General features: G+C 30.0%; 2 protein-coding genes across 2 annotated transcripts; both read right to left on the bottom strand.

The window, feature by feature from the left end:
• Nucleotides 1-111: 111 nt before the first annotated feature.
• LOC102605651 (uncharacterized) lies at nt 112-1,247 on the bottom strand. Its single transcript, XM_006352403.2, has 2 exons — nt 824-1,247; nt 112-712 (listed from the first exon to the last, which is right to left on the bottom strand). The coding sequence occupies exons 1-2, from the start codon at nt 1,230-1,232 to the stop codon at nt 219-221; spliced, it is 903 nt and encodes a 300-aa protein (XP_006352465.1). The 5' UTR covers nt 1,233-1,247; the 3' UTR covers nt 112-218.
• A 6,147-nt stretch (nt 1,248-7,394) lies between these two features.
• On the bottom strand, nt 7,395-10,265 carry LOC102601059 (caffeic acid 3-O-methyltransferase-like). The gene is made up of 4 exons (XM_006352308.2): nt 9,812-10,265; nt 8,187-8,497; nt 7,960-8,024; nt 7,395-7,850 (listed from the first exon to the last, which is right to left on the bottom strand). Exons 1-4 carry the CDS (start codon nt 10,213-10,215, stop codon nt 7,551-7,553), a joined length of 1,080 nt encoding a protein of 359 aa, XP_006352370.1. The 5' UTR covers nt 10,216-10,265; the 3' UTR covers nt 7,395-7,550.
• Nucleotides 10,266-12,671: the final 2,406 nt, after the last annotated feature.

The following is a 12,671-nucleotide window of genomic DNA, read 5'->3' as shown; positions in this document are numbered from 1 at the left end:
TTTACTTCCCAAACCCACCAAAACTAAAGCTAATATATATTGCCTCCACAAGAATGGCTTTCTAATTCTTAACAAATTAAACAAACTTATATTCGTTCGGGTCATCCGCATTGAAATATGACTAAATCTATTGTTTTCTTACAAACGTGAATTCATATTCAGGATTTGAACTCAAGACCCTTGATTAACTCCACCACGGTTTATATCAGTTCATGATATTATCCATTCAAAGCTGCTGCCAAATTTCCAATTTTAATGCCACTATTAGAAGCAATAATATTCTCTCTACAATAGAAAGAAATTGCTTGCTTAGGCACAAATCCAACATTTCTTTTCTTTGAAGAAGAATCAAAACTATTCTTTTGATAATTTTTTTGTTCATTTGTTGTTCTCTTATAAGATCCAAACCACTTAGCTTCCATATAAGCTAGTCTTCTCCATGGTGCCACATAAATATCCATTTTCTTCATAGATTTCTTCATGGCTCTACTCATAATTCTCACCACTTGCTTCAACTCTTCCACTTTTCCAACAAAAACTCGAGGGAAATTTTCGAGCAACGAGGCGTAGCAAAGCGTTGCTCGAGCAATTTCAAATTCTCCCGCTAATGAAACCTCGATTATGTAACGAGTAACACCAACATTAATGTCGATATACTCGTAACTTCCTGAGGTACGATTACCAGCTTTCTCCCATTTTAATTTGCACAATCCTATAAAGGCGAAAAAAAGTTAAATAAAGATTTTAAAACTTAAATACATCAATAGTGCAACAACTAACAAGTAATTTGTTTAGCTATAGAATTTGTGAAAAAGATGCTTACCAGCATCGAAGCCATGGTTACGCAATTGAGTCATCAACCATCGTTTAAACTCCGGTGAGCTCCGATCATTTGTTTCTTCAGCAAGCAAAGCATTTTCCACAGCATTAATAACACTTTTCTTCAAATCATCACCGGAATTCAACAAATTCCTTAAATTCTCCTTAATCTCCGATTCATCAAAGCAATTAGTATCAACATTTCCATCAATCTCTTCCAATTTCTCATTAACAGTAATTACCTCCCCTTCTAAAAACGAATTCACGAGTCGTGATAAATCCGTCAAGCTCTCTGTCACCACCGCCGGTGGTGGAGAGTGTTCACTGCCGCTGCTCTCGCAGATCCGAGCTTTTGCCACCTCATCAAATGCCTCAGCTACTCTCTTAAACTTCACCGGTACAAATGTCGCCATTTTTTCCAATCTCAATTTCTTTTTCTTCGAATTTTATAGAAGAATCAAATATTTATGATTTAGTTATGTCGCAATCATGAAGAAAAGATGTTCACAGAGAAAAACCATAAATGGAGTTTTTATTTTTGTTTAGAGTAAAGATGAAGACATTATGTTGATAAAATTGAACATATATATATAAGTAAAATTTTTTTTTAATACAAGTGTATTTTTTTTAGTGAATTTTACACAGAAGTTTGGGTTATAGTGAATGATACAATGAATGTATACATAATGTATAAATAAGTTCATTATTAAGCTAAGTTTATTTTTCATTTGAGGGACAGTCCAAAAAATACATTTTGCATGAGTGTCGAAATTAAGCTGTTTTCCGCATAAAAATAAAATATCCCTCAAAGGCACCTGGTTTTAATTTCGGAGTTTTTGTCGGGGGAGCGGTTTAACAAAGTTACATGCAAATTTAAATTTAGTCAAGTTTTTGTTAAAGAATGTTTTAACATAGATTAAATTTTACATACCATGTTTGAGGCAATTAAAAAAATATAAAATATATAGACTAACACACATCAAAAATTTAGAAAACCTTAAATTTCTGTTTTGTGGCTCGAAAGCGCCAAAAATGATGTCAGTCATGACAGAACAATGAATATTGATTACCAAGATTGTTTCAGATGGATACACCAAATTTCGGATAGATATGGAAGTCTATCCAAAGAAATTTAAAAAATCTATGAACTAACATACATCAAAAACTTTAAAAAAATGGATTTATTTTATAAGCCTAAAATGTCAAAAGAATGTCGTGAGCCATGTCAGAAGAATGAGTATTGATTATCAAAATTGTTTCGAATGGACATACCAAATTTGGAACATATCTAAGTCTGTCAAAAGATTCTGAAAAATTCATGAATTAATACACATTAAAATTTTAAAAATCCCCAATTTCTTTTTTTATAATCTTGAAATGCAAAAAAGTGTTGCCAGTCATGATAGAGCAAGTAAGTATTAATAACTATAATCATTTCGATTGGACACATCTAGTTTAGGGCAAAATGAAACCGGTTCAATCAATTTTGAAAAACCTATGAACTAAAACACACTATTGTAATTCCTATTTTCTATGTGTTATACTCAGATATAGTGAAGGACTTTCTGATAGAAAAGTTTATTTAGTTATATATGTTTCATGATATTTAAGTAAAATTGACTAACTTTTCTTCTTACGAAGATAGTTTTGTGATTCTCTATGATATTTATTACATCGACAAAATTGAATTGTTATTTTATTATAAAAAATATTTTAGTGAATTTGTGTAATAAATAAAAGTTGAGTGATCATTAGTAAAATTGCCCAAACGTATATTTATCATGGTATTGATTTATGAGCTAAAATTTAAGCATCATTTCAAACATTTATTTAACTAAATCAGAATGCATTTTATTTCTTTAACTAGTTTCTTGAGTTGAACAGATACATATAATAAATTGATATGAATATTATGAGCTACCTCTCGTAATAAAATAAGTTATTGTTAAAACTTTCTTCTTGTTTCCTTTTATTATGACCAGAGCTCGGAGAAGAAAGAGATAAGAGGATCATGTAGAATGTCACACCCCTTTTCGCGCACGGCTGTAAGGGTTTTTCCAATTAAAGTGACGTTATTGATTAAGGGATTATTTTATAATTTCAGAGTCGCCACTTGGAATTGAGTTATGGTGTTCCAAGTCACCTTTTTATTTAATCCCTAATCAAAAGGAAATGACTCTTTATATTAGTCTGCGAACCAGAAATTCGGGTAAGGAATTCTAATTGACCGAGGGGAAGGAATTAGGCACCCCTCGAGTCCCGTGGTTCTAGCACGGTCGCTTTTATTGACTTATACTTATCTTGATACGTTTTTGGATAATTTGTGTTTATACGCCATGGTTTGCTTATTTTTTAATAGTTGAATTTTTATTAGTTTTAAATCGGATGCATAACTGCATTCTCGATCTTGACATTTTGAGACATAATTATCTTCTTTGCATCACACCTAATAATCTATTTTTTTTTATATAAGTCTCTACTTTAGATTAATAAAATTTAATTATATTATTGGACAAGGTGCATCACTGCATCCTTGTTTTTTTTATGTCTCAAAAAAGATGCGCAACCGCATTCTTATCAAAACAAGTATTTTTTTAATATTTCTAAAACTCATCTAGTCATTAAAAAAAAGCCAATATTTTTTCCTTTATACATAAAACTAAATAAGTAAATGAATGTAAATGCCTAGGATACAATATAAAATTTTGGTATTATTTTGTTATTTTTTTATTTATTTATTTATTTTTTAGCCTAACTATACCTACTTTATCATTATTATCTAAATGAAGACAAAAACAATGTTACGACCATTCATTTTTAAGAGATCACAACTAACAAATAAAAATAAATAAATAAATACATAAATAAAATCGATTAAAGCTACCTTATTCATGAAATAGAGATATAACAACTAACAAATTAATCATTCCAATCAAATTCATGAATAAAACAAAATATAAAAAGAACTTGTCATAAAATTACATCAAATTCCATTAATAAATAAATAGAAAGATAAGGTAGAGTTGAATACCGCAAAATTTTAACTGAAGCTCGATTAGAATACCCACAAATTTTTTGTAGGTGTGTGTGGTGGTATATGTATGGTGTTTATATGAAAATAATAATGAGAAAGGAAGAGGAATGTGAATGTGTTGGTGAATTTTAAGAGGATCGTGAGATAAAATGAAAAGTTTTTCTTTTTGTTTTCTTGAGTGTCGTCCCTTTTTCTCTTTTGATTTCTGTCCGTTTTTTGTTTTTGTGTATGTTGGTGAGTATGTCGTGTTGCTTTTTTTTTTCGATCCTTTTTCTTTTCTTGGTATCTGTCTGTGTTTTTTATTTTCCAGGAGTAGTAGTAGTGTGTAGGTATATAGTGGTGATGTACGTGTGTGTGTGTGGAGTGTTTTAGTGGGATTATGCATTTATGTGTAGAAAATGGGGGAGGGAAGTGGGGTTTAAGGTGGGGTAGTGGTGTAAGTGTAGGTATTATATATAAATATAATTACTAACAAATTATTTTAAATTTTAAGAAAAGTTAAATAATTAATTAAGAAACATTAATTTATTTATTAAATATACATTAAAAGAAAACATATATTTTTTGAACATTTTCTTCTTATTTTGAATAAATTGAAAACAAAACTTAACTTAAAACATGGCTCTATTTTTGTGGTTTTCAAATATTTTTAACACTAAACTTACTAAAATATGATAAAACCAAAATATTAAATTTAAACGTAAAAGAAATATTTAACCACTAAAATTTGTGTAAAATATCAAGTTCGATCAAAAATTACGTGTCTACATAGAAAATGTGATAAAACATTTATAATAGAACTTAATCATAACGATTGAATCAATTTATCTTTATGTATAAGGATTCTAAATTATAAATCTCAACCATTTCTTTTTCTATTGCAATTTTGTGGCTTATTATATGATTATTTTGAAACTTTTCATAAATAGGAAGATAAACTAGAAACATTGAAACAATATCTATTTCATCATTCTAAATAAGTGGTGGTACCTCAGTCCGACGAAAACAATAAAAAACCATCACGTAGGTCAGCCAACGAAGGATACTTGCGTAAATAAATCAGGGTAGTTCCATCATTTTGCTACTCTGACCTATTAAAACTTTCTTGATAAAAAAGCTGCCATAGCAGATTTTTTATTTTATTTTAAAAAAAAATTTCGAGAAAAACGCTGCGGGGCAGCGATGTTTGCAAAACAAAATTTTTTTTGGACAAAATCGCTGTCACAACAACGATTTTACGGAAAAAAGTTTTTAACGGAGCAACGGTGTCAATATTTATCAGAAGGAAATTGCTCTGTCACGAGCGATTTTGCCCTTTTGGTTAAATTTTTTTTTGATGTGCCGTTTATGTTTTTTGATAGAAATTTTTTTCCCTTTTTGCTCCGGACTCCTACTATCTCCGGAACACAAATTTTTAACATTTCTACCTACTTTTTTAAACGTATCCATTATGCAAATTAAAATGATAAAAATATAAATACAAAAATAATATAATTAAATATTCAAGAATTAATACACGTAAATAAAAGCAAGAAAGGGAACGAATTTACCAAATTATAGGAAATAAAGAAAGAAGCGTAAATTTGATGTAATATTGAACACTTGAAACTAAAAAACTTCAACTTGATATTATTAATTGCAAAATATAATATAAGATTGCTGTCACTTTAAGAGAGAACTAAGAAATTGAGAGAGAATTAGAAATTTGTTGTAGGAAAAATAATGAAATGTAAGAAAAAGTGTTTTCAAAATTGTTTTTTGGGGTGAATCCCGAGTGAGTATGGGGGGTATCGAAAATGCTCCGGGGCGCAAACTAAAGACGTAGATCCATAGGACGTAATACCTAGAATTTGGAGGCATAAGCTCCAAGCGTGAAAACGTAAGCCCTAGGTGGAAAAACATGCCCTGGACATTTTTTTTTTTGGTGTTTGAACCTCTTTTTCTATAAATCATATTTTTTATTATTGGAGTAATGATATTTCTCAAATAGTAATTGTAATACTTTTTTTCTTCATTATTGGTTATTAATACTTTTCTCAAATAAAATCATAATATTTTTTTCTATATATTATAGGTTATTTATTAAAATTTATTTGTAAAATAATTGAAAGTTTTACTCTTGCTTATTTTCTTAGTAATAAAATTATAACATTGAATATACATGAGACTACGCTCCCTAGATCCATAAGACTTACGCTCAGTATCTCGGGGCTTACGTCTCGCCCGATACTGCATAAAATGTCTCGCCTCACGCCCCCGCCTTTTAAAACACTGATAAGAAGTATTTATAGATAAAAATTGTAGGAGATAAATTTTTTTCCTTTATAAAAATTGAATTTTGGGCCACTTTTCATGAAGTGGCCGTTGGGCTAATGGCCACTTTATGAAAAGTTCCCCAACGGTCAAGTTGATTTCTTTATTGGGAAAACTAGATAAATGGGCCATAAAATCTAAAATAATTACAAGTTCATATCCAAATTCAAAGTAATTCCGGAAATACCCATTCTCTCATAAATAATTACAGTCCATACCCCATTCATTAAGGGTGATAATTTTCGCTCAAGTGATACTAAATCGGTATCATATACTGTATTGGTATCATTAAGGTTGATAATTTCGCTTAACTGATACTAAATTAGTATATATATACTGTATTGGTATGATTAAGGTTTTTTGTTAAAAAATTACTTGTTAGTCAATGATACTATAAGAGTATATACGTATATTGTTGTGGTATCATTAATGTTTCTTGTTCAGAAATTACTCATTAGTCGATGATATTATAAGAGTATATATACTCTTATAGTATCATTTTCTAATGAGTAATTCTTGACAACAAACATTAATGATACCAATACAGTATATATATATATTGATTTAGTATCAAGTCAGCGAAATTATCAACCTTAATGATACCAATACAGTATATATGATACTAATTTAGTATCAGTTAAGCGAAATTAGTAAATGGGATATATAGTGTAATTATTTAGTGGGGTATGAATGTAAAGGGGTATATGTTTGTAATTATTTTGCTATTATGGGTATTTGCTTATTTTCCCCTTATTTATTTTTTTAAAAAATCACTTACCGGCCCGGTAAACTGATGGACCACCTAGCGGTCCCTTACTTGGTCGTCCTACTGAGCTGAGGCCAAGAAAACACCGGACCGACCAAGTACAATTACTACGTGTGTCGGTCCCTCAGTGGGCCGGTTTTAATGGGCGGAAAACCGAGCCACCGACCCAGTTGAAAGCTTTAATATTAGATATAAAATGATTATTTCCCATGATATGCTAAAAGTGACAAATAAAATGTAAATGATATTCTTTTTTAGTATATAGTCCCTGTGGTCCCAATTAAGTAAAGTATTGGGGTATGTCACACCCTTTAATAAAAATATTTAAGAACATAAATAAAATGTTACTTTCCACTATTACCCTTTTGATTATTTTCAAACTATTTTCCTAGAAAATGTAAAGTAAATAAGAAGTTCATAAAATGAAAGACAAATTTGAAAAGAAAAATAAAGGTCCCATAATTTTTTTTGAACTTTGAGTAATTCACTTATATCAAACTATTGAAAAAGGTCCAAGAACTCACTTAACACAAACTAGAGAAAACATATTGGACAAATACAAATAAACGGAAAGATTATTTATTGGATGATATTTAGAGTGAAATAGTAAAGATAGAGCTACTTGTGGAATTCCATGACCCAAAAATTAGAGACACGACATATAAAGTTAATGCCATTAAATCCAGCTTCAGTTGCGAGGGATCGAAATTCGTGTTGCGAACGCTCTTTGCCTCCCGGAGTTTGAGCTAACATCATCAAATCAAATTGCGAAATAACCACAGAGCTATGGATATGATCAGGTTTCACTGGTAGAATGGCCTCAACAACTATCACTTTCCCATTTTCTGCTGGTGTAGCTTTATAGCAGTTCTTCAGTAGCTTCACGCACTGACTATCACTCCAGTCATGAAGAATCCACTATACATCATTAATAAAAATAGTCAATGATTTAAAGGCACAACAAATTATTATAAATACTTAAATTCTTTTTTCATACTAGTAATTTTAATTAATTTAAGGTACGTACCTTCATAAAAATAGCATCTCCTTCTGGAACATTTTCAAACATATCTCCTCCAAGGTGTTCCACCCCTGGAATAATTAGTTTTTAAAAAATGAATAATTGTTCTATAAAGTAAACATAGTTCTTCAGTTAATAATTTTCACACAAGTTAGGGTCTTTAGGAAAAGCATGATTATGACATGAATGAATGATCTTTTTGGCCTATTCTCTAACAAAAACAAGAAAGGTACCTTCATAGAATGGGGCATGTTGAACAACATGAGGTAAATCAAAATTAGTGCCCTTAATAGTTGGGTATTTAGATGTAATCATGTTGAGGTTTATTCCAAGACCACCTCCCACGTCAATCAAAGTCTTGATGTCCTCAAAACCCTTGTAGGTGTCAAGTATATTTTTCATCACTAGAGTTGTATGGTTGATCATTGCCTTGTTGAAAACATCACTTAATTCGAGATCCGTCTTTTGATATTCAAATAAATTTACACCATGTATCCTCTCAAATGGAAATCCTCCTTCAAGAACTGTATCCTTTAATCCAAACCTGTGATTTTAATTTAAATTAGATAGAAAGGAGTGAGAGATGATCTTAAGTCTAATTTAATTTACTTTTGAACTTTGCAAATAATGGGTTAAATTTATCAATTAGTAATTTATCGTTATAAGACCACTTTGGTAATAACAGGTACAAATAATAAAATTAATTTATAAAAATATATTTCTACAAATTTATTAATTTATAAAAATATAAGTCCACTTTTTTTTTTTTTAAAGGAGGACTGTTTGTTATAAGGGAGAAAGTAAGAGGAGAGATACTCTTAAGCAAAATAGGTAGATGAAAGGTATATTTAGATTTTCTGAAATAGTCTAAGACCGTTTATGGTCCTTATTTGAATATTTTATAAGGGAAGTTTCAAATATGCGCAATAAAGTAATTAGTTTGTTATAAATATAGTCAAATTTTGTTTACATAAAAAATAACCAGCAATTTAGAAAATACACATTGACTATACAATATAGTTTATCTATACATGAAATATACACACTGAATATACATTATGTTACACTCAAAAAACATAATATAGCTTAACTATATCTGAAATGTACACGCACTATTTATGAAGTATAGATTGACTATTCAATCTTAATCAATTCAAAATCACCTCTAAACGGTCCCAAATTTTAGATATGAAATTCTCTCATTATTTGAATCTTTCAATTATATAATTAGCTCGAAACAATTTATATTTACTATATGTCGAATTTTAAAGGATAAGCAACAAAGAAAGAGGGAGTAGAGGACGAAGAAGGAGGAGGAGGTCGGTCATGTCTGCGTTGATCATATTTTGTGAAAAAAATGAGTATGATTGAATGACCATTTTTAGTAATAGGTAACTTCTTTTTTCTTCTTAAAATATGATTGGCACACTCATTACAAACTAATGATTAACATGATTATTTTACTATATTATTCCTAAAGTTGGTGCAAATCTTTTGTTTTGTCTTCGAACTATTGACAGTTTTTTACACCTTTCTACTTGTCTAACTAAACTTAGATACACCCTCGATCAGCAACATGACATAGAAAATGGTCTCAAACTCTTGTAGGAGTATCAACTCTTAATAAATAACCGAAAGAAGTGTTGAAAATACCCCTAAATTTATCGAGAATTTAGGATGTATTTCACTCATGTTTCAAGATCCGGGTTGTATTTAAGTTCAGTTAGTAAAGTAAATGGGTGTTTTTATGACTATCAAAAATTCAAAGATAAAACTAATAATTTGTGTCGAATTTAGATGTGTTTTCAATACTTTCTCTCGAATAAATATATAATAAGGTGTAAGAGAGAACAATTACCAGGTGTTAATGAATACTTTATGTTGAAGCAAAGACAAGAGTGGCCCCAAAGATGCACCATCTTCATTATCACTAACAAACATCTTGCCCACCGGTGACAGACCATAGAGTCTAACATTATTATTATTAATGGAGCAAGTGAGCAAAGAATAAGTAGCCAACACATAAAGCATTCTGTCTAACATATTGGCTGCATCAATAGGGTTGTTGCAAACCATTTTAGAAACAATTTGAGAAGAAGAAAGTTGAGTATCATTAGCTTTGGCTAAGATCTCAAATACATCCAATTCAATTGTTGAATTCAACACAAAGGGAAGTACTGATGATGACAATAATTGCATCGCATATGTAAAATTTCCCTCTTTTTCTGAGCCACTACTAATTGGTAATTGATTGTTTGCCATGCCTTAAATCAATTAGCTTAACACTTTCTCAATTTCCTCTAGCTAGTGCTCTTTCCTTTGTATATCGAGAGTGTTCTCTTAACCCTTACACTCATATATAAATACAAATAATAATATTAGGTATCACTAGCTAGGGTCAAGGTACGGGCCCACCATAACGTTTGGTAAAATAAAAAAAGTGCATTTAAACATTTTTTTTGAAGGCAAAATTAATAAGTTAGGACAATAAACTGGGGGAAACTAAGCAAATGCCCTATAAAAGTAAAATAATTACAAGCATCCCCTTTATATTCATACCCCACTAAATAATTACACAATATACTCCCAACTAATTTCGCTTAACTGATACTAAATCAATATCATATACTATATTGATATCATTAATGCTGATAATTTCGCTTAGCGATACTAAATCAGTATCATATGTTGTATTGGTATCATTAAGGCTGATAATTTCACTTAATTGATACTAAATCAGTATACATATACTGTATTTGTATCATTAAAATTTATTGTTCAGAAATTACTCATTAGTCAATGATACTATAAGAGTATATATATATGAGTAATTTCTGAACAAGAAACCTTAATGATACCATAATTATATACATATATTCTTATAATATCATTGACTAATGAGTTGAAATTATTAGCCTTAATGATTCCAATACAATATATGATACTGATTTAATATCAGTTAAACGAAAATTATCAGTCTTAATGAATGAGGGGTATGGACTGTAATTATTTATGAGAGAAAGGGTATTTCAAGAATGACTTTGGGTTTTGGTATGAACTTGTAATTATTTTGAATTTTATGGCCCATTTACGTAGTTTTCCCTTGTGACTTTTGGGTTATAACAAGTTATAGAATCTACTCAAACATGTTCTAAAGGACATTTTAATACATTCTATATACATTTAATTTAACCCTATAGGATTATGAAGAATTTGATCATATACATAGTTTGCAGGATCATTGAATTCGTTTCACTAATCAGAAAGTATAATTCCATATAAAAATGAACTATCCATATAAAGCCACAATTAAAATCGTACCCGTTACAAAAGATAGTTCCAAACGCTTTATGTTGGAGATAACTTTAATGGACGTTTTTTCTGTTTTGAGGAAAAGATACCTTTTTTCTCTGAAAGAGAAGCCTTTTGTGAATCTAAAGAAACACAACTCAAATAGATGTGTCTCTTTCCTTTTACTAATAAATTAAACATATAGTAAATATGTATTATTTGTTTAGTAATATTGATCTGAATTACCCCACATAAATGACCTATTAGAGAATAGTTGTTTCTATTTCATAAAACGACATAATTTTATTTGTTCTTATCCATTATACTATACAATTGTCATTGTATTTGCATTATTCTCCTCTCTTGTTAAGACACATTAGGGGTCGTTTGGTAGAGTGTATTAGAAAAAAATAACGCATGCATTAGCATTGTGTATTACTAGTACCTTGTTTGGTACTCTTTTCCAACATATGTATAACTAGTGCTTGCATTAGTTATACACTCTATTGTGTATTAAGGTGTGTATTGCTAATACCATGAATTTCTAGGTATTAGCAATGCAATGGTTTTAATGCATGCATTAGATTAACTAATGACAAAACTACCCTCTAAGCCTAATAATAATAATAATAATAATTATAATTATCATAATGTGGGGGTATTTTTGTAAACAAATATTTTTTAATAGTCTTTATACAAGGCTTGCTATTTCCAATACATCAAACCAAACAATGTATAAGAAATAATGCAAGCATAACTAATGCAAGCATTACTAATGTTTGCATTACTAATGCATGCATTACTAATACATCATATTCAGCATTATTCTTATACACTCTACCAAACGACCCGTTAGTGTTTTCATATAGCACCCTATGTAATACTCATCTCATCATCATTTTAAATAAGTGGTGGTACCTCAGTCCGACGAAAACAATAAAAACCCACCACGTAGGTCAGCCAACGAAGGGTACTTACGTAAATAAATCAGGGTAATTCCGTCATTTTGCTACTCTGACCTATTAACAAGCTCCAACGCCTGCCATTTGGGTTTGACGCGTGTGGTTCCCTTCTTGCCACTGCTATTGCAAATGAAATGCTTTCTTCCCACTAACAATTACCAAATTGTTTACTCCTACTTTTACTAATATCTTCCTAGAACATTCAATTATCATAATGACCTTCTTAGGGATAGCATGGAAGAACCTTGAATGTAGTTCAGATTGACAGAAATATAAGTTGTCCCTAAAATACTGATTCCTGACTAATATAATTGATCTGTGGTTGTTGTTTCTTAACAAAACTGGGAATAGTGAAAGTATAAAATGAGGGAAGAAGAGATTAAAATTCAGGTAGAAGGTAGTTGACCAACTGATATTTATTAAGATTTCCTTGGTTGTTGTTGTGTTTTTTCCTTATTTTGATTT

This window comes from Solanum tuberosum, unplaced genomic scaffold, assembly GCF_000226075.1.
Source record: "Solanum tuberosum cultivar DM 1-3 516 R44 unplaced genomic scaffold, SolTub_3.0 scf00148, whole genome shotgun sequence".
NCBI classification, from domain to species: domain Eukaryota; kingdom Viridiplantae; phylum Streptophyta; class Magnoliopsida; order Solanales; family Solanaceae; genus Solanum; species Solanum tuberosum.
The sequence above is the reverse complement of the archived record's forward strand: the minus strand, read 5'-3'. Positions and strand labels throughout refer to the sequence as shown.

What these genes read in the sequence shown, in the direction of transcription:
- LOC102605651 (XM_006352403.2), bottom strand. Translation starts at nt 1,232, where the DNA reads ATGGCGACATTTGTACCGGTGAAGTTTAAGAGAGTAGCTGAGGCATTT. An exon ending in TAACCATGGCTTCGATGCTG is followed by an intron (nt 713 to 823) that starts GTAAGCATCTTT and finishes TCGCCTTTATAG; the next exon opens with GATTGTGCAAATTAAAATGG.
- LOC102601059 (XM_006352308.2), bottom strand. Translation starts at nt 10,215, where the DNA reads ATGGCAAACAATCAATTACCAATTAGTAGTGGCTCAGAAAAAGAGGGA. An exon ending in AAAGTATTCATTAACACCTG is followed by an intron (nt 8,498 to 9,811) that starts GTAATTGTTCTC and finishes TTAAAATCACAG; the next exon opens with GTTTGGATTAAAGGATACAG. An exon ending in GAGATGCTATTTTTATGAAG is followed by an intron (nt 7,851 to 7,959) that starts GTACGTACCTTA and finishes AATGATGTATAG; the next exon opens with TGGATTCTTCATGACTGGAG.